Raw genomic sequence first — 23,204 nt, forward strand, 5'->3', positions numbered from 1 at the left:
CAGCCGGCCGCTGAAGTTGACACTGCCGGCTGCTCTGACCCTCCAATCAGAAACATTAAAAATTAAAAGTTGGATTGGAGGGAGAGAGCAGCCGGCAGTGTCAATTTCAGCGGCCGGCTGATTGTTTCACTGAGAGAGCAGCTTCTCTCTCCAGATCAAAGTGAGCCGGCCGCTGAAATTGACACTGCCGCCTGCTCTCTCCCTCCAATCAGCCGGCAGTGTAAATTTCAGCGGCCGGCTCACTTTGATCCGGAGAGGGAAGCTGCTCTCTCAGTGAAACAATCAGCCGGCCGCTGAAATTGACACTGCCGGCTGCTCTCTCCCTCCAATCCAACTTTTAAGTTTTAATGTTTCTGATTGGAGGGAGGGAGCAGCCGGCAGTGTCAATTTCAGCGGCCGGCTCACTTTGATCCGGAGAGGGAAGCTGCTCTCTCACTGAAACAATCAGCCGGCCGCTGAAATTGACACTGCCCGCTGCTCTCTCCCTCCAATCCAACTTTTAAGTTTTAATGTTTCTGATTGGAGGGAGAGAGCAGCCGGCAGTGTCAATTTCAGCGGCCGGCTCACTTTGATCCGGAGAGGGAAGCTGCTCTCTCACTGAAACAATCAGCCGGCCGCTGAAATTGACACTGCCGGCTGCTCTCTCCCTCCAATCCAACTTTTAAGTTGTTAAAAATGCAGCAGTGCTTGTTTTAATTAGATCCACAATGGGGGTTTTAAATTTGCACAGACAGTGACCCAAGCCAGGAATCAAACCTGGGACCCTGGCGTGTGTTGCTACAGTGTTGTAGCATGTTGGTTCCACAGCAATCACATCTTCAGTAAACATTTGCAGCCTGAGGAATTTTGGCTCAGTTGATCAGCTAGAGTCGGAGCTTTGAACACTGATGCATCAGGGAGAGGGGAAGTCCCAGTCCCAGGGGACAGTCACACTCTCGGGTTGGTTAATTACTTAAGACTTGGCCTGGGTTCGGGGACGGAGGGTGTAATTATGAGTGAGGCAGGTGTGGCTACAGAAGGTAGTACTGGAGAAGCCTCAGCCTTTGCATTTTTCCAACAGGTGTGAGATTCTTGCAGCCTGTGTGGATAAAAGTGTATTGGTGATGTCAATTAGATTTTTCCTTCATGTTGGTTCTCACCACTCACTGCAGGCCCAATCTGGTAGATGTCTCCTTCAGGTCATTAGTGATACTACTGAACTATTCATGGTGATGGAGATTAACATTTCCACCCAGAAGTACATTTGGTACACTAACTACCCTCAATGCCACTTTCAAATGATGTCCAATATGGAGCAGTATTAATTCATCATTTCAGGTAGAGTGGTAGGTGATAAGCAGAAGGTTTCCTTGTCCGTGTTTGGTCTGATGCCATGGAAATTCATGGGTCTGGAGTCAATGTTGAGTAGTTGCAAGGTGTTATTGCACAGGTGCTCTGTTATTTAAGGATGACATCCGGGCAATAGTAAGGGATGACATCGGTGCTATGGAGGATAAGGTTGAATCCATTTGGGTGGAAATCAGGAATAGTAAGGCGAAAAAGTCACTGATAGGAGTAGTCTATCGGCCACCAAATAGTAACGAGATGGTGGGGCAGGCAATAAACAAAGAAATAACTGATGCATGTAGAAATGGTACAGCAGTTATCATGGGGGATTTTAATCTACATGTCGATTGGTTTAACCAGGTCGGTCAAGGCAACCGTGAGGAGGAGTTTATAGAATGTATCAGCGATAGTTTCCTAGAACAGTATGTAATGGAACCTACGAGGGAACAAGCGGTCCTAGATTTTGTCCTGTGTAATGAGACAGGATTGATTCATGATCTCATAGTTAGGGATCCTCTCGGAAGGAGCGATCACAATATGGTGGAATTTAAAATACAGATGGAGGGTGAGAAAGTAAAATCAAATACTAGTGTTTTGTGTTTAAACAAAGGAGATTACAAGGGGATGAGAGAAGAACTAGCTAAGGTAGACTGGGAGCTAAGACTTTATGGTGGAACAGTTGAGGAACAGTGGAGAACCTTCCAAGCAATTTTTCACAGTGCTCAGCAAAGGTTTATACCCACAAAAAGGAAGCACGGAAGAAAGAGGGAAAATCGACCGTGGATATCTAAGGAAATAAGGGAGAGTATCAAATTGAAGGAAAAAGCATATAAAGTGGCAAAGATTGCTGGGAGATTAGAGGACTGGGAAATCTTTAGGGGGCAACAGAAAGCTACTAAAAAAGCTATAAAGAAGAGTAAGAGAGTAAACTTGCTCAGAATATAAAAACAGACAGTAAAAGTTTTTTCAAATATATAAGACAAAAAAGAGTGGCTAAGGTAAATATTGGTCCTTTAGAGGATGAGAAGGGAGTTTTAATAATGGGAAATGAGGAAATGGCTGAGGAACTGAACAGGTTTTTTGGGTCGGTCTTCACAGTGGAAGACACAAATAACATGCCAGCGACTGATAGAAATGAGGCTATGACAGGTGAGAACCTTGAGAGGATTGTTATCACTAAGGAGGGAGTGATGGGCAAGCTAATGGGGCTAAAGGTAGACAAGTCTCCTGGCCCTGATGGAATGCATCCCAGAGTGCTAAAAGAGATGGCTAGGGAAATTGCAGATGCACTAGTGATAATTTACCGAAATTCACTAGACTCTGGGGTGGTCCCGGTGGATTGGAAATTAGCAAACGTGACGCCACTGTTTAAAAAAGGAGGTAGGCAGAAAGCAGGAAATTATAGGCCAGTGAGTTTAACTTCGGTAATAGGGAAGATGCTGGAATCTATCATCAAGGAAGAAATTGCGAGGCATTTGGATAGAAATTGTCCCATTGGGCAGACGCAGCATGGGTTCGTAAAAGGCAGGTCATGCCTAACTAATTTAGTGGAATTTTTTGAGGACATTACCAGTGCAGTAGATAACGGGGAGCCGATGGATGTGGTATATCTGGATTTCCAGAAAGCCTTTGACAAGGTGCCACACAAAAGGTTGCTGCATAAGATAAAGATGCATGGCATTAAGGGTAAAGTAGTAGCATGGATAGAGGATTGGTTAATTAAAAGAAAGCAAAGAGTTGGGATAAATGGGTGTTTCTCTGGTTGGCAATCAGTAGCTAGTGGTGTCCCTCAGGGATCCGTGTTGGGCCCACAATTGTTCACAATTTACATTGACGATTTGGAGTTGGGGACCAAGGGCAATGTGTCCAAGTTTGCAGATGACACTAAGATAAGTGGTAAAGCGAAAGGTGCAGAGGATACTGGAAGTCTGCAGAGGGATTTGGATAGGTTAAGTGAATGGGCTCGGGTCTGGCAGATGGAATACAATGTTGACAAATGTGAGGTTATCTATTTTGGTAGGAATAACAGCAAACGGGATTATTATTTAAACGATAAAATATTAAAGCATGCCGCTGTTCAGAGAGACTTGGGTGTGCTAGTGCATGAGTCACAGAAGGTTGGTTTACAAGTGCAACAGGTGATTAAGAAGGCAAATGGAATTTTGTCCTTCATTGCTAGAGGGATGGAGTTTAAGACTAGGGAGGTTATGTTGCAATTGTATAAGGTATTAGTGCGGCCACACCTGGAGTATTGTGTTCAGTTTTGGTCTCCTTACTTGAGAAAGGACGTACTGGCGCTGGAGGGTGTGCAGAGGAGATTCACTAGGTTAATCCCAGAGCTGAAGGGGTTGGATTATGAGGAGAGGTTGAGTAGACTGGGACTGTACTCGTTGGAATTTAGAAGGATGAGGGGGGATCTTATAGAAACATTTAAAATTATGAAGGGAATAGATAGGATAGATGCGGGCAGGTTGTTCCACTGGCGGGTGACAGCAGAACTAGGGGGCATAGCCTCAAAATAAGGGGAAGTAGATTTAGGACTGAGTTTAGGAGGAACTTCTTCACCCAAAGGGTTGTGAATCTATGGAATTCCTTGCCCAGTGAAGCAGTTGAGGCTCCTTCATTACATGTTTTTAAGGTAAAGATAGATAGTTTTTTGAAGAATAAAGGGATTAAGGGTTATGGTGTTCGGGCCGGAAAGTGGAGCTGAGTCCACAAAAGATCAGCCATGATCTAATTGAATGGCGGAGCAGGCTCGAGGGGCCAGATGGCCTACTCCTGCTCCTAGTTCTTATGTTCTTATGTTATGGGCCTTGGTTTAGAAAATCCCAAAGTGTATCATGGAGTTCACCTGACCCACAACTTTTAATAGATTGTGGCATGGGGAGCACACGGCTCACTCTACAGGTACGGTACAGCAGAAAATGGACCAGTGGTTTTTAAAACAAAACATTGTTTATTCTATGAACTCAAGTTAACCTTTTTAAAACAAACAGTGAATATCTTAGCAACCAGTAAATCAAATACACCCCCCAAAGAATACAACACTAAGTAACCTGTATGCTGTCCTTTTAACATCCAAAAGATTTAACAAACCTCTAAACAGAAGCACATCAGAGTTTACACTCAATACTGAAAACATTTATAATTCTGAATTCACCAAATGATTAAGAGATAGTCTTTCATGGCAGAGAGCTCAACCAGCTGCTTTGGTTGACTTCAGCTGCAACACAACTGAAAAGTTAAACCAAAAAGACAGAGACACACCCAAGCTCTTCTCAAAGTGAAACTAAAAAGCAGAAGTAGATCTCAGCTCCACCCACACTCTGACATTACTCCAGTAACATGAGCAGCTTCATTTCTTAAAGGTACATTTCTTAAACACCCATTTCTTAAAGGGTACTCTCACATGACAAAGGCCACTCCCTCCTGAGTGTCTACTACTGCGCCACCACTACTGTGGTAAAGGACATTGGAATATGGTGAGTGTTATGAGCCCCAAAGGGGCTTGAACCTGCATAGTTTTAGATTCCCCTCCGACAGGTGATTAGGGGACGGAGTTTCCACCTAATTGGAGGGTCTCCACAGAACATAAACTTCGGCCTGGGGGCAAGTCGGAGAAGAGGACACTGAGGGAGAGTGGAGAGAGAGAGAGTATGTGTTGAGGAGTAGTAGAATAAACCTAGTTGTATCCTGTCGGCTGGCTATGTGTGGAGTCCTTACCTTCGGTCACATCACTGGTGATGAGGATTAAGTGGAGCTGCCACAACCACAGTACTCTGCGCCTCCGGCCTACCTCAGCGGTGCTTGGAGTGGCCTCGCCGCAGACAAACCAACCACGCTCATCGGCAAGTTTGAAACCTTTGACGCTGATACTGATGATTGGGCCCAGTAAATGGAAAGGTTGCAACTGGTTTTTTGAACCAATGCCATTGCGAACAGTGAGTGACAGACTGTGACTTTGCTAACCGCTGTTGGTGGCCCTACTTACATCTTGATTAAGAACCTTTCTTACCAGGACAAGCCTGACAAACTAGCATTCGATAAGTTGGTTGATCTGGTCAGCCGTCACCTGAACATCGCCTGAATCTGCAGCCCGCTAGCATTGTCCGCTGGTACCGGATTCATACAGCTTCACAGGCCCCGATGGAGTCAAACGGGGAGCGTTTGGTGCACAAACAGTCTTGCCACCACCTACAGGTTCCGAGCCACCCTGGCTGAATCCCTAAGAGACCGCTTCATTTGTGGGTTGCAGGAGCGGGAGACACAGCGGAAGCTGCTGACGGAGTCGCCTCTAACGCTCCAGCGGGTACTTTCACAGAAGAGTGCAGAACCCGGGCTCCAGGAGCTCCAGGGCATGGCAGTCCTCAACATCGGATGCCGGCAGAACCGGCGGCTACCAAAAAACGAGCAATCAGATTCTTCCCATAGTGGGAGCGATTGCAGGCCACAAAATCGCCACTGACTCACCTCAAAGCAACCGTGAAGGACTCCCCTGACCCAACACTCTTAGAGGGTGGCCTCTTGGATCGAGCGGGACACCGGGGGCAGGAATGAGGCTCCAGGAGGTCACGTGAAGGAGCCATTCCCAGGAAACAGGCCAGTCATTGTGGTGATATGCATCACTGTAGATACACATGGGGTTAATGTAAGTACACGTAGACTAGCTAGACACTAGAGGGAGCACCAGAGACATGACACACAGACACTCAACCAATAAGTCAGTAAGATAGGACACGACCAATGGGCATTTACGATACACACAGAGGTGACACTACCACAGGAGGGCATTACACCAACCCATGTATAAAGGACACAGCACACATGATCTTCCTCTTTCCAGTGGAGACACTCAGTGAGTACAGACACAAGGTTGATTCAACATCACACCCACCACATGGATTGTAGCAGACTGGTTCGTCAGTCTGAGTAGCTATAGCAGGATTAACAGTAGAAGCGAATCCGAGTAGGAGAATTGTAAATAGTTAAATAAACGTGTTGAAGTTCTCTCCACATCTGAACCTTCCTTTGTCAGAGTGAACATCAAGGAAGCAAGCAGCTTATGCTACGCCAAGAGCATAACAAGACAGTCATCATTCCTTCCCAAGAGGCTGCACGCACTTCCTGGATGACCTGGAGGCTGAGGAACCACTCCTACGTCTACACTATGTCACGGTCCCCAGGACTGTACTCAACGAGGTGACTCTGCAGCTTAAAGGACACCCCACCAAGATGGAGCTTGACTCAGGGACTTGGTCTCCATTATCATCCACCGCACGTTCATGGCAATCTGGACTGACCTCCAGTCGCTGGAAGTCAGAGACGCAGTAGTCTGGCTAGCCACCTATACTGGGGATCCGTTGGCGATCGGGGGCACTACCCATGTGCCTATGGAGTACAACGATCAGTCTGTGTGCCTACCATTGGTGGCAGCGCATGGCAACAGGCCGAGCCAATTGGGGCGCAATTGGCTGCAACTGGATTGGCAGTGTGAATGCCAGATGTTTCTCCATGGGCCAGAAGGGGTGCTGGCAAAACTTCCGTTGGATTTTCCGAAGACCTCAGGACAATAACCAACGTGGATGAGAACGCTCAACCCAGGTAATTCCACGCCCGCCTCATGCCATACGCACTCTAACCTAAGGTCAACCGAGAGTTGGACCAATTGAAGCAGTTGGGCATTATCTGCTCCATCCATTTTGTGGATTCGGCCGTGCCAGTGGTCCCAGTAATGAAGCCCGACTGGCACACCGCTTACCCGACGGCTGAGGGCAGCTGATCATTTTGCGTCCGCACACTCATGGATGCCAAACGAAACTACATTCGGGTGGAAAAGGATGGTTTGGTTGTCGTATTCGCGGCACGGATATTCCACTAATACATTTATGGACTGCGTTCACAATCTACACAGACCACAAGGCCCTGCTGGGGTTGTTTAATGAAGACCAAGTGATTCTACAGATCAAAGAATAAAGAACAATACAGCACTGAACAGGCACTTCAGCCCTCCAAACCTGTACCGGTCATGATACCGCCCTTGGCCAAAACCCTCATCATTTCCTAATGACGTATCCCTCTATACCCATCCGATCCATGTGTTTGTCGAGACACCTTCTGAACGCCGTTAATGTATCTGCTTCCACAACCCCCTTGTCAATGCGCTCCAGGCACCCACCACCCTCTGCGTAAAAAACTTTCCTCGCACATCTCCCTTAAACTTTCCCCCTCTCACCTTGAAATCGTGACCCCTTGTAACTGACACCCCCACTCTTGGGAAAAGCTTGTTGCTATCCACCCTGTCCATACCTCTCATAATTTTGTAGACCTCAATCAGGTCCCCCCTCAACCTCCGTCTTTCCAATGAAAACAATCCTAATCTACTCAACCTTTCTTCATAGAGCACCCTCCATACCAGGCAACATCCTGGTGCACCTCCTCTGCACCCTCTCCAAGGCATCCACATCCTTCTGGTAATGTAGCGACCAGAACTGCACGCAGTATTCCAAATGTGGCCGAACCAAAGTCCTATACAACTGTAACATGACCTACCAACTCTTGTACGCAATACCCCGCCCGATAAAGGCAAGCATGCTGAATGCCTTCTTGACCACTCTATCAACCTGCGTTGCCACCTTCAGGGTACAATGGACCTGAACTCCCAGATCTCTCTGCACATCAATTTTCTCCAAGACCCTTCCATTGACCATATAGTCCACTCTTGAATTTGATCTTCCAAAATGCATCACCTCGCATTTGCCTGGATTGAACTCCATCTGCCATTTCTCTGCCCAACTCTCCAATCTATCTATATTTTGTTGTATTTTCTGACAGTCCTCCTCGCTATCTGCAACTCCACCATTTCGAGTGCAAGCAGAGGGCAGCAGAGCGGAGCTATTGATTGGTTGTTCCGGGGAGATTTGCATACGTGCAGTGCGTTCAGCCTAATTTGAAGGTGGTTTGTGATGGGACTGTTGTCAAGTGACAATTTAACCCAAAACACTTCCTCAGTGTTTCCCTCCCTACCTCCTCCTCTAACCAAAAAAAAAACAACCGTGGTTGCCGGGAAGGTAAGTTTATCTCTTTAAAAACTTACCTTGAAGGGTGACATCACAGCAAAGCAGTGACCTGATTGGCTGGCAAGGAAAGTGCTCCAATTAGCAGTTGCTGGGAGAAATTTAACTTTTCGTGTGTTGGTGAGTATTGTGATCGGTAAGTAAAATCTTTATTCCTTTCACTTATTAATTATTTGATACTATATTTGTAATCAGTTAAGGTAAAGGGTAAAAATGGCAGGAGATCCCAGACCCGTGTTATGCTCCTCATGCGCAATGTGGGAGTTCAGGGACGCGGCCGATGCCCCTGACTTCTTCATGTGCGGGAAGTGTGTCCAGCTGCAGCTCCTGTTAGACCGCATGACGGCTCTGGAGCTGCGCATGGGCTCACTTTGGAGCATCCGCGATGCTGAGGAGATCGTGGATAGCACGTTCAGTGAGTTGGTCACACCGCAGATTAGGATTGGTGACGGAGACAGGGAATGGGTGACCAAAAGGCAGAGAAAGAGCAGGAAGGCAGTGCAGGTGTTCCCTGCGGTCATCTCCTTCCAAAACAGGTATACCGTTTTGGATACTGTTGGGGGAGATGACTCACCAGGGGAAGGCAGTAGTAGCCAGGCTCATGGCACCGTGGCTAGCTCTGCTGCACAGAAGGGCGGGAGAAAGACTGGCAGTGCTATAGTCATAGGGGATTCAATTGTAAGGGGAGTAGACAGGCGTTTCTGTGGTCGAAAACGAGACTCCCGATGGTATGTTGCCTCCCGGGTGCTCGGGTCAGGGATGTCTCCGATCGGCTGCAGGACATACTGAAGGGGGAGGGTGAACAGCCAGTTGTCGTGGTGCATATAGGCACCAACGATATAGGTAAAAAAAGGGATGAGGTCCTACAATCAGAATTTAGGGAGTTAGGAGATAAATTAAAAAGTAGGACCTCAAAGGTAGCAATCTCAGGATTGCTACCAGTGCCACGGGACAGTCAGAGTAGAAATTCAAGAATAGTCAGAATGAATACGTGGCTTGAGAGATGGTGCAGGAAGGAGGGATTCAGATTTTTGGGACATTGTAACCGGTTCTGGGGGCGGTGGGACCATTAGAAACCGGATGGTCTACACCTGGACAGGGCTGGAACCAATGTCCTAGGGGATGCTTTTGCTAACACTGTTGGGGAGGTTTTAAACTAATGTGGCAGGGGGATGGGAACCAAATTAGGAAGTTAGAGGTCAGTAAAGAAGCAGCAACTAAAGCCAGTAAGGTACGAGACATTAAACTCAGTGTGACTAAGGGGAAGATTAGACAGGGAAGAGATGATGAACGCAAAGGTAGTCTGAGGTGCATTTGTTTTAATGCGAGAAGTGTAGCAGGTAAGGCAGATGAACTTAGGGCTTGGATCAGTACCTGGGAATATGATGCTATTGGTATTACTGAGACTTGGTTGAGGGAAGGACAGGACTGGCAACTGAATATCCCAGGGTATAGATGCTTCCGGAAGGATAGAGAGGGAGGTAGAAGGGGTGGAGGAGTTGCATTACTCGTCAGAGATGATATCACAGCTGTGATTAAGGAGGGCATGATGGAGGATTCGAGCACTGAGGCAATATGGTGGAGCTGAGAAATAGGAAGGGTGCAGTAACAGTGTTGGGACTTTACTACAGGCCTCCCAAAAGCGAGCATGAAGTAGAGGTACAAATATGCAGACAGATTATAGAAAAATGTAGGAGCAATAGGGTGGTTGTAGAACATAGAACACTACAGTGCAGTACGGGCCCTTCGGCCCTCGATGTTGCGCCGACCTGTGAAACCATCTGAAGCCTATCTGACCTACACTATTCCATTTTCATCCATATGTCTATCCAGTGACCACTTAAATGCCTTTAAAGCTGGCGAGTCTACTACTGTTGCAGGCAGGGCGTTCCACACCCCCACTACTCTCTGAGTAAAGAAACTGCCTCTGACATCTGTCCTATATATATCACCCCTCAATTTAAAGCTATGTCCCCTCGTGTTGGTCATCACCATCCGAGGAAAAAGACTCACTGTCCACCCTATCTAACCCTCTGACTATCTTATATGTCTCTATTAAGTCACCTCTCAGCCTTCTCCTCTCTAACGAAAACAACCTCAAGTCCCTGAGCCTTTCCTCGTAAGACCTTCCCTCCATACCAGGCAACATCCTAGTAAATCTCCTCTGAACCCTTTCCAAAGCTTCCACATCCTTCCTATAATGTGGTGACCAGAACTGCACGCAGTACTCCAGGTGCGGCCGCACCAGAGTTATGTACAGCTGCAGTATGACCTTGTGGCTCCGAAACTCAATCCCCCTGCTGATAAAGGCTAGGACACCATATGCCTTCTTAACAGCCCTATTAATCTGGGTGGCAACTTTCAGGGATTTATGTACCTGGATGCCGAGATCTCTCTGTTCATCTACACTACCAAAAATCTTGCCATTAGCCCAGTACTCTGCATTCCTGTTACTCCTTCCAAAGTGAACCACCTCACACTTTTCCGCATTAAACTCCATCTGCCACCTCTCAGCCCAGCTCTGCAGCTTATCTATGCCCCTCTGTATCCTATAACATCCTTCAGCACTATCCACAACTCCACCGACCTTCGTGTCATCTGCAAATTTACTAACCCATCCTTCTACACCCTCTTCCAGGTCATTTATAAAAATGACAAACAGCAGTGGCCCCAAAACAGATCCTTGCAGTACACCACTAGTAACTGAACTCCAGGATGAACATTTGCCATCAACCACCACCCTCTGTCTTCTTTCAGCTAGCCAATTACTGATCCAAACCGCTAAATCACCTTCAATCCCATACTTCCTTATTTTCTGCAATAGCCTACCGTGGGGAACCTTATCAAACGCCTTACTGAAATCCATATACACCACATCAACTGCTTTACCCTGATCCACCTGTTTGGTCACCTTCTCAAAAAACTCAATAAGGTTTGTGAGGCATGACCTACCCTTCACAAAACCGTGTTGACTATCGCTAATCAACTTGTTCTTTTCAAGATGATTATAAACCCTATCTCTTATAACCTTTTCCAACATTTTACCCACAACCGAAGTAAGGCTCACAGGTCTATAATTACCAGGGTTGTCTCTACTCCCCTTCTTGAACAAGGGGACAACATTTGCTATCCTCCAGTCTTCCGGCACTATTCCTGTCGACAAAGACGACATAAAGATCAAGGACAAAGGCTCTGCAATCTCCTCCCTGGCTTCCCAGAGAATCCTAGGATAAATCCCATCTGGCCCAGGGGACTTATCTATTTTGACATTTTCCAAAATTGCTAACACCTCCTCCTTTAGAACCTCAATTCCATCTAGCCTGGTCGACTGAACCTGAGTGTTCTCCTCGACAACATTGTCTTTCTCCAGTGTAAACACTGACGAAAAATATCCATTTAACGCTTCCCCTATCTCCTCTGATTCCACACACAACTTTCCACTACTATCCTTGATTGGCCCTAATCTTACTCTAGTCACTCTTTTGTTCCTGATATACCTATAGAAAGCCTTAGGGTTTTCCTTGATCCTATCCGCCAACGACTTTTCGTGTCCTCTCCTCGCTCTTCTTAACTCTCCCTTTAGGTCCTTCCTGGCTAACTTGTAACTCTCAAGTGCCCTAACTGAGCCTTCATGTCTCATCCTAACATAAGCCTGATTCTTCCTCTTGACAAGTGCTTCAACTTCCTTAGTAAACCACGGTTCCCTTGCTCGACAACTTCCTCCCTGCCTGACAGGTACATACTTATCAAGGACACGCAGTAGCTGTTCCTTGAAAAAGCTCCACATTTCGATTGTACCCATCCCCTGCAGTTTCCTTCCCCATCCTATACATCCTAAATCTTGCCGAATAGCATCATAATTGCCTTTCCCCCAGCTATAATTCTTGCCTTGCGGTATATACCTATCCCTGCCCATTGCTAAAGTAAACATAACCGAGTTGTGATCACTATCACCAAAGTGCTCACCTACATCTAAATCTAACACCTGGCCGGGTTCATTACCCAGTACCAAATCCAATGTGGCCTCGCCCCTTGTTGGCCTGTCTACATACTGTGTCAGAAAACCCTCCTGCACACACTGTACAAAAACTGACCCATCTATAGTACTCGAACTATAGTATTTCCAGTCAATATTTGGAAAGTTAAAGTCCCCCATAACAACTACCCTGTTACTCTCGCTCCTGTCGAGAATCATCTTTGCAATCCTTTCCTCTACATCTCTGGAACTATTCGGAGGTCTATAGACAACTCCCAACAGGGTGACCTCTCCTCTCCTGTTTCTAACCTCGGCCCATACTACCTCAGTAGACGAGTCCTCAAACGTCCTTTCTACCGCCGTAATACTTTCCTTGATTAACAATGCCACACCCCCCCCTCTTTTACCATCTTCTCTGTTCTTACAGAAACATCTAAATCCTGGAACCTGCAATAACCATTCCTGTCCCTGCTCTACCCATGTCTCCGAAATCACCACAACATCGAGATCCCAGGTACCAACCCATGCTACAAGCTCACCCACCTTATTCCGGATGCTCCTGGCGTTGAAGTAGACACACTTCAAACCAGCGTCTTGCTTGCCGGTGCCCTCTTTCGAACTTTTAACCCTATCCCTGACCTCACTACTCTCAACATCCTGTACACTGGGACTACAATTTAGGTTCCCATCCCCCTGCTGAATTAGTTTAAACCCCCCCGAAGAGCACTAGCAAATCTCCCCCCAGGATATTGGTACCCATCTGGTTCAGGTGAAGACCATCCTGTTCGTAGAGGTCCCACCTACCCCAGAATGAGCCCCAATTATCCAAGAAACCAAAACCCTCCCTCCTGCACCATCCCTGTAGCCACGTGTTCAACTCCTCTCTCTCCTTATTTCTCACTTCGCTAGCACGTGGCACGGGTAACAACCCAGAGATAACAACTCTGTTTGTTCTAGCTCTCAGCTTCCACCCTAGCTCCCTGAATTTCTCTCTCAAATCCCCATCTCTCTTCCTACCTATGTCGTTGGTACCTATGTGGACCACGACTTGGGGCTGCTCCCCCTCCCCCTTAACGATACCAAAAACACGATCAGAGACATAATGAACCCTGGCACCTGGGAGGCAACACACCAACCGTGAGTCTCTTTCGTTCCCACAGAACCTCCTGTCTGTTCCTCTAACTATGGAGTCCCCAATGACAAGTGCTCTGTTCCTCTTCTCCCTTCCCTTCTGAGCAATAGGGACAGACTCTGTGCCAGAGACCTGTGCCCTATTGCTTACCCCTGGTAAGTCGTCCCCCGCAACAGTATCCAAAACGGTATACTTGTTATGGAGGGGAACGACCACAGGGGATCCCTGCACTGCCTGCCGGTTCCCTCTCCCTCCCCTGTGATGGGAGATTTTAACTTCCCCAACATTGAATGGGATTCGTGTAGTGTTGGAGGTGTAGATGGAGTAGAGTTTGTAAGGAGCATCCAGGAGAGTTTTTTAGAGCAGTATGTAAATAGTCCAACTCGGGAAGGGGCCATACTGGACCTGGTATTGGGGAATGATCCCGGCCAGGTGGTTGATGTTTCAGTCGGTGATTACTTTGGGAATAGCGATCACAATTCCGTAAGTTTTAGAATACTCATGGACAAGGACAAGAGGGGTCCGAAAGGAAGAGTACTAAATTGGGGAAAGGCAGAGTATAACAAAATTCGGCAGGAGCTAGGGAATGTGCATTGGGAGCAGCTGTTTAAGGGTAAATCCACATTTGAAATGTGGAAGTCTTTTAAGGAAAGGTTGATTAGAGTGCAGGACAGACATGTTCCTGTGAAAATGAAAGATAGAAATGGCAAGATTAGGGAATCATGGATGACGGGTGAAATTGTGAGACTAGCTAAGATGAAAAAGGAAGCATACATAGGATTGAGGCAACTCAAAACTGATGAAGCTTTGGAAGAATATCGGGAAAGTAGGACAAATCTCAAACGCGCAATAAAGAGGGCTAAAAAGGGTCATGAAATATCTTTGGCTAACAGGGTTAAGGAAAATCCTAAAGCATTTTATTCGTATGTAAGGAGCAAGAGGGTAACTAGAGAAAGGATTGGCCCACTTAAAGACAAAAGAGGGAATTTATGTGTAGACTCAGAGGAAATGGGTGAGATTCTTAATGAGTACTTTGCATCAGTATTCACAAAGGAGAGGGACAAGACGGATGTTGAGGCTAGGGATGGATGTTTAAATACTCTCGGTCAAGTTGTCATACGGAAGGGGGAAGTTTTGGGTATTCTAAAAGACATTAAGGTGGACAAGTCCCCAGGACCGGATGGGATCTATCCCAGGTTACTGAGGGAAGTGAGGGTCGAAATAGCTGGGACCTTAACAAATATCTTTGCAGCATCCTTGAGCACGGGTGAGGTCCCGGAGGACTGGAGAATTGCTAATGTTGTCCCTTTGTTTAAGAAGGGTAGCAGGGATAATCCAGGGAATTATAGACCTGTGAGCTTGACGGCAGTGGTAGGCAAACTGTTGGAGAAGATACTGAGGGATAGGATCTATTCACATCTGGAAGAAAATAGACTTATCAGTGATAGGCAGCATGGTTTTGTGCAGGGACGGTCATGTCTTACAAACCTAATAGAATTCTTTGAGGAAGTGACAAAGTTAATTGATGAGGGAAGGGCTGTAGATGTCGTATACATGGACTTTAGTAAGGCGTTTGATAAGGTTTCCCATGGCAGGTTGATGGAAAAAGTGAAGTTGTATGGGGTTCAGGGTGTACTAGCTAGATGGATAAAGAACTGGATGGGCAACAGGAGACAGAGAGTAGTGGTGGAAGGGAGTGTCTCAAAATGGAGATGGGTGACTAGTGGTGTTCCAACATAGGAGCAGAATAAGACCACTCGGCCCATTGAGTCTGCTCCACCATTCAATCATGGCTGATATTTTTCTCATCTCCATTCTCCTTCCTTCTCCCCATAACCCCTGATCCGCTTATTAATCAAGAACCGATCTATCTCTGTCTTAAGGACACTCAGTGATTTGGCCTCCACAGCCTTCTGCAGCAAAGAGTTCCACAGATTCATCGCCCTCTGGCTGAAGAAATTCCTCCTCACCTCAGTTTTAAAGGACCATCCCTTTAGTCTGAGATGGTGTCCTCTGGTTCTAGTTTTTCCTACAAGTGAAAACATCCTTTCCACATCCACTATATCCAGGCCTCACAGTATCCTGTAAGTTTCAATAAGATCCCCCCCATCCTTCTAAATCCCAATGAGTACAGACCCAGAGTCCTCAACCGTTCCTCATACGTCAAGCTCTTCATTCCAGGGTTCATTCCTGCGAACCTCCTCTGGGCCCTTTCCAAGGTCAGCACATCCTTCCTTAGGTACAGGGCACAAAACTGCTCACAATACTCCAAATGGGGTCTGACCAGAGCCTTACACAGCCTCAGAAATACATCCCTGCTCTTGTATTCTAGTCCTCTCGACATGAATCTCGACATTTGCCTTCCTAACTGCCGACGGAGCCTGCATGTTAAACTTAAGAGAATCTTGAACAAGGACTCCCAAGTCCCTTTGTGCTTCGATTTCCTAAGCATTTCCCCATTTAGAAAATAGTTTATGCCTAGATTCTTCCTTCCAATGTGCATAATCTCACACTTTTCCACATTGTATTCCAACTGCCACTTCTTTGCCCACTCTCCTAGCCTGTCCAAGTCCTTCTGCAGCCCGCCTACTTCCTCAATACTACCTATCCCTCTATAGATCTTTGTATCATCTGCAACCTTAGCAACAGTGCTTTCAGTTCCTTCTTCCAAATTACTTGTGTTGTGTGCCAACAGTATCTGGATGGAATCACCTTCACTGTTGATGCTACCAGCAAGATTCACTGCATTTAGGATTTCCTAATGCAGCACGCCTGTTTCCAATCTCAATCTGACACTCTGGCCAGAGCTTCCTGGCCCTTCACGCTCGGGGGACGCTCCCGGTGGTGAGGAGTGTCATCAACGGGACTGGCCCATGGCGGGCCACCTCAGCCAAACATGCGTGGGCTGCACGGTAAATCTCACCCTCTGACAAATTTTTGGAAAATTCCACCCTAAGTGTTTCTCAATTTCATAATAAAAGTTTTTGATTATATTTTTAAACATTTCAACCTAGTCCTTGACACCCCAATTATTGGAAATAGTTTCTCACAATCTACCCTATTTGTTCCCCTTAATATCATGACTATTTTGAAAAGCAAAATATTGTGGGTGCTGTAAACCTGAAATATAAACGAGAAAATGCTAAAAAAAATAGTCGGTAGTTCTGGCAACATTTGATAACCTTTTGGGTCACTGCCATTTTACCTATTTATTATTTGTGTATATAAACAACTTTTGAATTCCCTCTTCTTTATTTGGTGATTTATTCTCATTCTTGTGATGTTTAAAATAATCAAGAATACAGAGATTCTATTTCCTCTGGGAAACGTCCATCAGATTAACAGATCAATAGACTTTAATTGATATCATGGAACATGGACAAATGGCAGGTAAATCAACTTGTGGCACAGATCAGCCGAGACTGTAAATATTTTAAAAACTAAAGTCTGATTTTCTTTTCAGGATATATGGGCCAAGAAACATACTGTAATTCAATGGCATTTTGATGTTCTTTTTGGCCTCAGGTAAATTCTCTCTGCCAAGGCCGCATTCAGAGGGATTACCTGTTGGCAAGGCTCAACAGCTGGAAAGGCAGATCAGAGTGCCATTTTGGAAGGCTGCCCTGATTCCACCCCCCCCCCCCCTGCATTTTGAGGAAATGCCAGGGCTTCAGGAAGCCTGGGTGGCAGTGCCAAGGTTCCAGGCTGGGGGTGCCCAGGTGCCAGAGGGAGTGCCAGAGTGCCACCCTGCCCTGTCCCCAATCACCCCAGGGCCTCCAAAGGGCCACGAGACCCCCACAGGTGACGTAACGCTAATTTAAATATTCAGATCTAGATCTCGCATAGCGAGAGCAAGATCCAGATTGCGATGCCTTGTGAGATTCACCATTGAGCGTCAAGATTCAACGGCCTTGTCCTGACACCAAATCGGGTGTAACAAGGCCACTGAATCACACCCATGTTATTTCTTCATTATCACTCACCAACTTGTTTGGATATTGCCGCTTGCATAAAATCTTCCATTTCATCTTCCACATCATATAACTGAACTGTTTCGACCTGGTTAAAAATAAAAGGCATTTAATCCAATAACAAAATTCAAGAAGCCTTAACCATACTAAATCTTGTCAGTCTCCTAGGTTTGGTTGGATGCATCTGGTAACACGAAAATTTCATGATCTGTGAAGTCCTCACTTCTATGGCAAATGAGACCTTTGGGGGAATTTTGGAATCATGACAGGCTGGGACTTTAAATTTGGTGTGATTGTAAAGTCAGTTTCATGCCGGCAGGAAATTTGTTTGAAATTTTCTTCCGTCATTGATAGCAAGTAAAAAGCGAATTGTGTTTCCCACTGATCTCCGGTGGGAACAACATTTACATCCATTTATCCTCAGCTTTTGTGTACCAAATGGCCTAATCTGGTGCTTGAATTTATCTGATTTATTTTCTGTATGCTTTAATGCTACTCTAATTCCATAATTAGAACATATGAATTCAACTAAACATCTTAAAAGCTAAAAGATGTCTTTTTGTAACTAGAATAAGTTGATAATACTTACTTCTTGACGTTCAACTCCTTTCTCGTAGAATGCAATTTCATTTTCCAAAAATGCAACAATTTTTTTGTTAATAACCGGTGCATTGACACCCTTTACGTAATCAGCAATCTTACCAGCCTGAGAAGAAGAAATTTCATTTAAAATTTGAGAATTCTGTATTTTGCTTTCATTATTCCTCCATATATTTAACTCACCACAATGAATATGAAGGCAGGTTCACACTTTCCTTCAAATCCTTTTAACAAAGGTATGAGGCTCGCTTCAACCTGGAAATAAAATTAAGTTCCAACAAATAACACCTGTGTTGAATGCATTTTTCAAAATAATCTGCTTTATACTTCACAAATACTCACTGTATTAAAATGTAACAGTTCATCTCCAAATTCCATTTTCAATTTTCTGAACACACTTGAGATTGATTTACATGGTCCACACCAGCCTTGGTGAATATCCACGACTGAAATATTGTACAATAAGTAGTCATTTATTTCCAGAACAACTTTGTTGTTAATGTTAGAATATTTAGTGAAATAACAATGCATAATCATTACGATCCCTTTTAATCTAGTGATAATTTGTAAGCCATAATGCACAACAGCTGTGAAAAATTAAAAGGAAATGTTATGTTACAAGAGTATAATGGCTCAATAATCCCATCCGACAATAAGACCATAAGACATAGGAGCAGAATTAGGCCACTCAGCCCATCGAGGCTGCTCAGCCATTCAATCATGGCTGATATGAAAATGAAAAAAATGAAAATCGCTTATTGTCACGAGTAGGCTTCAATGAAGTTACTGTGAAAAGCCCCTAGTGGCCACATTCCGGTGCCTGTCTGGGGAGGCTGATACGGGCTGATATTTTCTCATGCCCATTCTCCTGCCTTCTCCCCATAACCCCTGATCCCCTTATTAAACAAGAACCTATCTATCTCTGTCTTAAAGGCAGCCTTGGCCTCCACAGCCTTCTGCGGCAAAGAGTTCCACAGATTCACCATCCTCTGGCTGAAGAAATTCCTCCTCATCTCTGTTTTAATATTGTTTATGTGAATATATTTGAGACAGTTTACCTTACAGATAATGTCCCAGATACCACCATCACCATTCCTGTGTGTGTCCTGTCTCACTGGCAGGACAGACTCAGCAGAGGTGGCAGCACAGTCGTATACAGTCGAGAGGGAGTTGCCCTAGGAGTTCTCAACATCGACTCTGAGCCCCATGAAGTCTGATGGCACCAGGTCAAACATTGGAAAGGAACTGTTGATTACCATATACCATCCCCCTCGCTAACTTCTCCATATTGAAGACCACTTGTAGGAAGCGCTGGGCGTGGAAAGGACACTGGCTGGGAAACTTGAAAGTCTATCAGCAAGAGTGGTTCGGTAGTACCATCACAGACAGAGCTGGCTAAAGAGCTGGCTAGCCTGGGACAACAGCTGGTGATGGGGGAACCAACAAGAGGGATAACCATGCTTGAGCTCGCTCTCAGTAAACTGCGGCTGCAGATGCATCTGTACATGACAGTATCGGTAGAAGTGACCTCTGCACAGTCCTTGTGGCGACAAAGCCCCTTCTGCACATTGAGGATCCCCTCCATCACCTCCCACAAATAATCCCACTCCACCCAGTTGAAGGCATTCTCTGCACCCATGGCAACCACCACTTCCACACTTTGTCTCGTCGGGGGCATCATTATAACATTTAACAACCGCCTGATGTTGGCCAACAGATGCCTCCCCTTTACAAACTCTGTCTGATCCTCCCCTATCACCCCCAGCACACAGTCCTCAATACGTGAGGCCAGGACCTTGGCCAGCAACTTAGCTTCCACATTTAGTAATGAAACTGGCCGGTAAAGACCCACAATGCTCCAAATCCTTATCCCTCTTTAAAATTAACGAGATCAAGGCCTGCGATAACGTAGGGGGGAGCACCCCTTCTCCTTCGCCTCATTGAACACCCTTACCAGCAGGGGCCCCATGTCCCCTGAAAACCTTTTATAAAATACCACCGGGAATCTGTCCGGGCCCAGGACCTTCCCAGCCTGCATCGGCCCCATACCATCCAATACCTCCACCAGTTCAATGGGGCTCCAGTCCCACCACTAGATCCTCCTCCACCTTAGGGAACTCCAGCCCATCCAAGGAACGCCTCATTCCCTCCACCCCAGCCAGGGTCTCTTATAAAAGTCCCCGAACACCCCATTCACTCCACCGGGCCCAAGACAGTGTTTCCCGTCCTATGCTTCACCTTTCCGATCTCCCTCGCCGCCTCCTGCTTCCTCAATTAGTGTGTCAACATCCTACATGTCTTTTCCCCGTATTCATAGACCGCCCCCCGAGCCCTCCTCAACTGCCCTACCGCCTTACCCGTGGATATTAGTCCAAACTCCATCTGGAGTTTCTGCTGCTCCCTCAACAACCCCGCTTCCAGGACCTCTGAATGCCTATCCACCTGCAGAATCTCATCCACAAACCATGCCATCTCCGCCCGCTCCATCTTGTCTCTGTGCATCTGTATTGAAATAAAGTCCCCCTCACCACGCCTTCAGTGCCTCCCAAACAGCTCCACATATGCCCAAAAAGCAGCCCTCACCCGCTCACAAACTTCCTTATCAGCCAACAGTCCCACATCCAACCTCCACTGCGGGCACTGCCCCTGCCCCCCGCCCCTATCTCCACTGCGGACACCCTCCCTCTGATTCACCTGCAAGTCCACCCAATGCAGCCCATGGTCCAAAACCACAGTCGCTGAGTACTGTGAGCCGGCACCTCCGCCAACAAAGTCCTGTCCATCACAAAATAGTCGATCCGGGAATATACCCAATGTACATAGGAGAAAAATGGAAATTCCTTCGCCCTCGGCCTATCAAACCTCCACAGGTTGACTCCTCCCATGCATTCCATAAACCCTTTCAATTCCCTCGCCACCGCTAATACCCTCCCCAACCTCTGACTCGACCAAACCAATTTCGGCTCAAGAACCGTCTTAAAATCTCCCCCCCGCATTATCAGTAAGTGCGAGTCCAGGTCCAGGGTCTTCCCCAGCACCCGCCTCATAAACTCTACATCATCACCAACACCACCGGTATCCTTTCCAATGTTCCACTCACCATAACGAACCTATCCCCCCCGAGTCTGCCACTATGCTCCCCACCTCAAATGCTACCTGTTTATTAATCAAGACCGCCACCCCCTTGTCTTAATATCTAATCCTGAATGAAAGACCTGACCTACCCACCTTTTCCTTAGCCTGGTTTGATCCCCAATCTTCAGGTGCGTTTCCTGCAAGAATGTCACACCAGCCCTTAAGCTCCTCAAATGCGCAAACACGCGAGACCTCTTGACCGGCCCATTCAACCATCTCACTTTCCATTTGATCAACCTGGTCGGGGACTCACCGGTCCCCCCAACCTCCCCGGCCGATCAACCATAGCCCCTCCTGGGCCAGCCTCCAGCCTTTATCCCGCACCCCACCAGGCCCGCCCTCGGATGCCCACCTTCATCAATCCCCCCCCCCATACCATATTTCAAAAGCCCCTCCCCTGTCAGCAGTCGTCCCCCCTCCCCCCACACAGAGCAACAATTCCAACTCCCATTAACACATTAACCACCTGCTCACCCTCCACTGTGCTTCCATGAACTAGCCCACCCAGCTAGCCTGGCAGCTCCCGCCCATGGCGCCTACATCATACCCCCCACTGATTCCCCTCCGCCAGCTCACACATTCCCTTGCTGCAAACAACAATATCAACAGTCAAAGACAGAAAAAAAACAGAAGAACAAAGGAGAATAGCCCCCAGAGAAAAAAGAGTCCAATGCACTCACCCACGACCACCACCCCCCCCCCCCACCCCCCCCCGATTCCCTCAAAACAGCCCCGAGTGCAGTCAACAAACAAAAAAACCCCATCAAAGGCTCCCCCCAAAGCATCCCCCAGGAGACAAAAACGTTGCAGCCATAACATTCACCTGTGGAAAAAACAAACAATATCCCCCACCCAAAGGGAAAAAACAAAAAAAGGGGGAGAAAATCCCAAATCCCGACCTCCCCGGCCAGGGGGACAGGGAGAACTCCCCAAACCCCTCATCCAAAGTTCAATGTCCTCCTTCTCCTGTCAGTCCATTGTCTCTCACAAACCCCATCACTTCAAAGAACAAAGAAAAGTATAGCACCGGAACAGGCCCTTCAGCCCTCCAAGCCTGCGCCGACCATGCTGCCCGTCTAAACTAAAATCTTCTACACTTCTGGGGTCCGTATCCCTCTATTCCCATCCTATTCATGTATTTGTCAAGATGCCCCTTAAATGTCACTATCGTCCCTGCTTCCACCACCTCCTCCGGCAGCAAGTTCCAGGCACCCACTACCCTCTGTGTACAAAACTTGCCTCGTACATCTCCTCTAAACCTTGCCCCTCGCACCTTAAACCTATGCCCCTGAATAATTGAGCCCTCTACCCTGGGGAAAAGTCTCTGACTATCCACTTTGTCTATGCCCCTCATAATGTTGTAGACCTCTATCAGGTCACCCCTTAACCAAGTTTATTCAACCTCTCATAAGAACTCGGAGCAGGAGCCTCAACTGCTTCACTGGGCAAGGATTCCATAGATTCACAACCCTTTGGGTGAAGAAGTTCCTCCTCAGTCCTAAATCTTCTTCCCCTTATTTTAAGGCTATGTCCCCTAGTTCTGCTGTCACCCGCCAGTGGAAACAACCTGCCCGCATCTATCCTATCTATTCCCTTCATAATTTTAAATGTTTCTATAAGATCCCCCCTCATCCTTCTAAATTCCAATGAGTACAGTCCCAGTCTACTCAACCTCTCCTCATAATCCAACCCCTTCAGCTCTGGGATTAACCACATTGCCCTTGGTCCCCAACTCCAAACCATCTATGTAAATTGTGAACAATTGTGGGTCCAATACTGATCCCTGAGGGACACCACTAGCTACTGATTGCCAACCAGAGAAAAACCCATTAATCTCCACTCTTTGCTTTCTATTAATTAACCAATCTCCTCTGCACACCCTCCAGTGCCAGTATGTCCTTTCTCAAGTAAGGAGACCAAAACTGAACACAATACTCCAGGTGTGGCCTCACTAACACCTTATACAATTGCAACATAACCTCCCTAGTCTT

General features: G+C 46.7%; 1 protein-coding gene across 1 annotated transcript in view; it reads right to left on the minus strand.

The window, feature by feature from the left end:
- Positions 1-23,204, minus strand: part of LOC119972875 (thioredoxin domain-containing protein 3-like) — a 224,582-nt gene that overhangs the window by 155,006 nt on the left and 46,372 nt on the right. Inside the window, exons 4-7 of the mRNA XM_038810402.1 lie at positions 18,421-18,524; positions 18,262-18,333; positions 18,068-18,184; positions 17,491-17,566 (exon numbers count right to left, since the gene is read on the minus strand). Of these exons, the coding sequence (XP_038666330.1) occupies positions 17,491-17,566; positions 18,068-18,184; positions 18,262-18,333; positions 18,421-18,524 (369 nt within the window). The remainder of the gene's footprint in view (positions 1-17,490; positions 17,567-18,067; positions 18,185-18,261; positions 18,334-18,420; positions 18,525-23,204) is intronic.

This window comes from Scyliorhinus canicula, chromosome 10 (assembly GCF_902713615.1).
Source record: "Scyliorhinus canicula chromosome 10, sScyCan1.1, whole genome shotgun sequence".
NCBI classification, from domain to species: domain Eukaryota; kingdom Metazoa; phylum Chordata; class Chondrichthyes; order Carcharhiniformes; family Scyliorhinidae; genus Scyliorhinus; species Scyliorhinus canicula.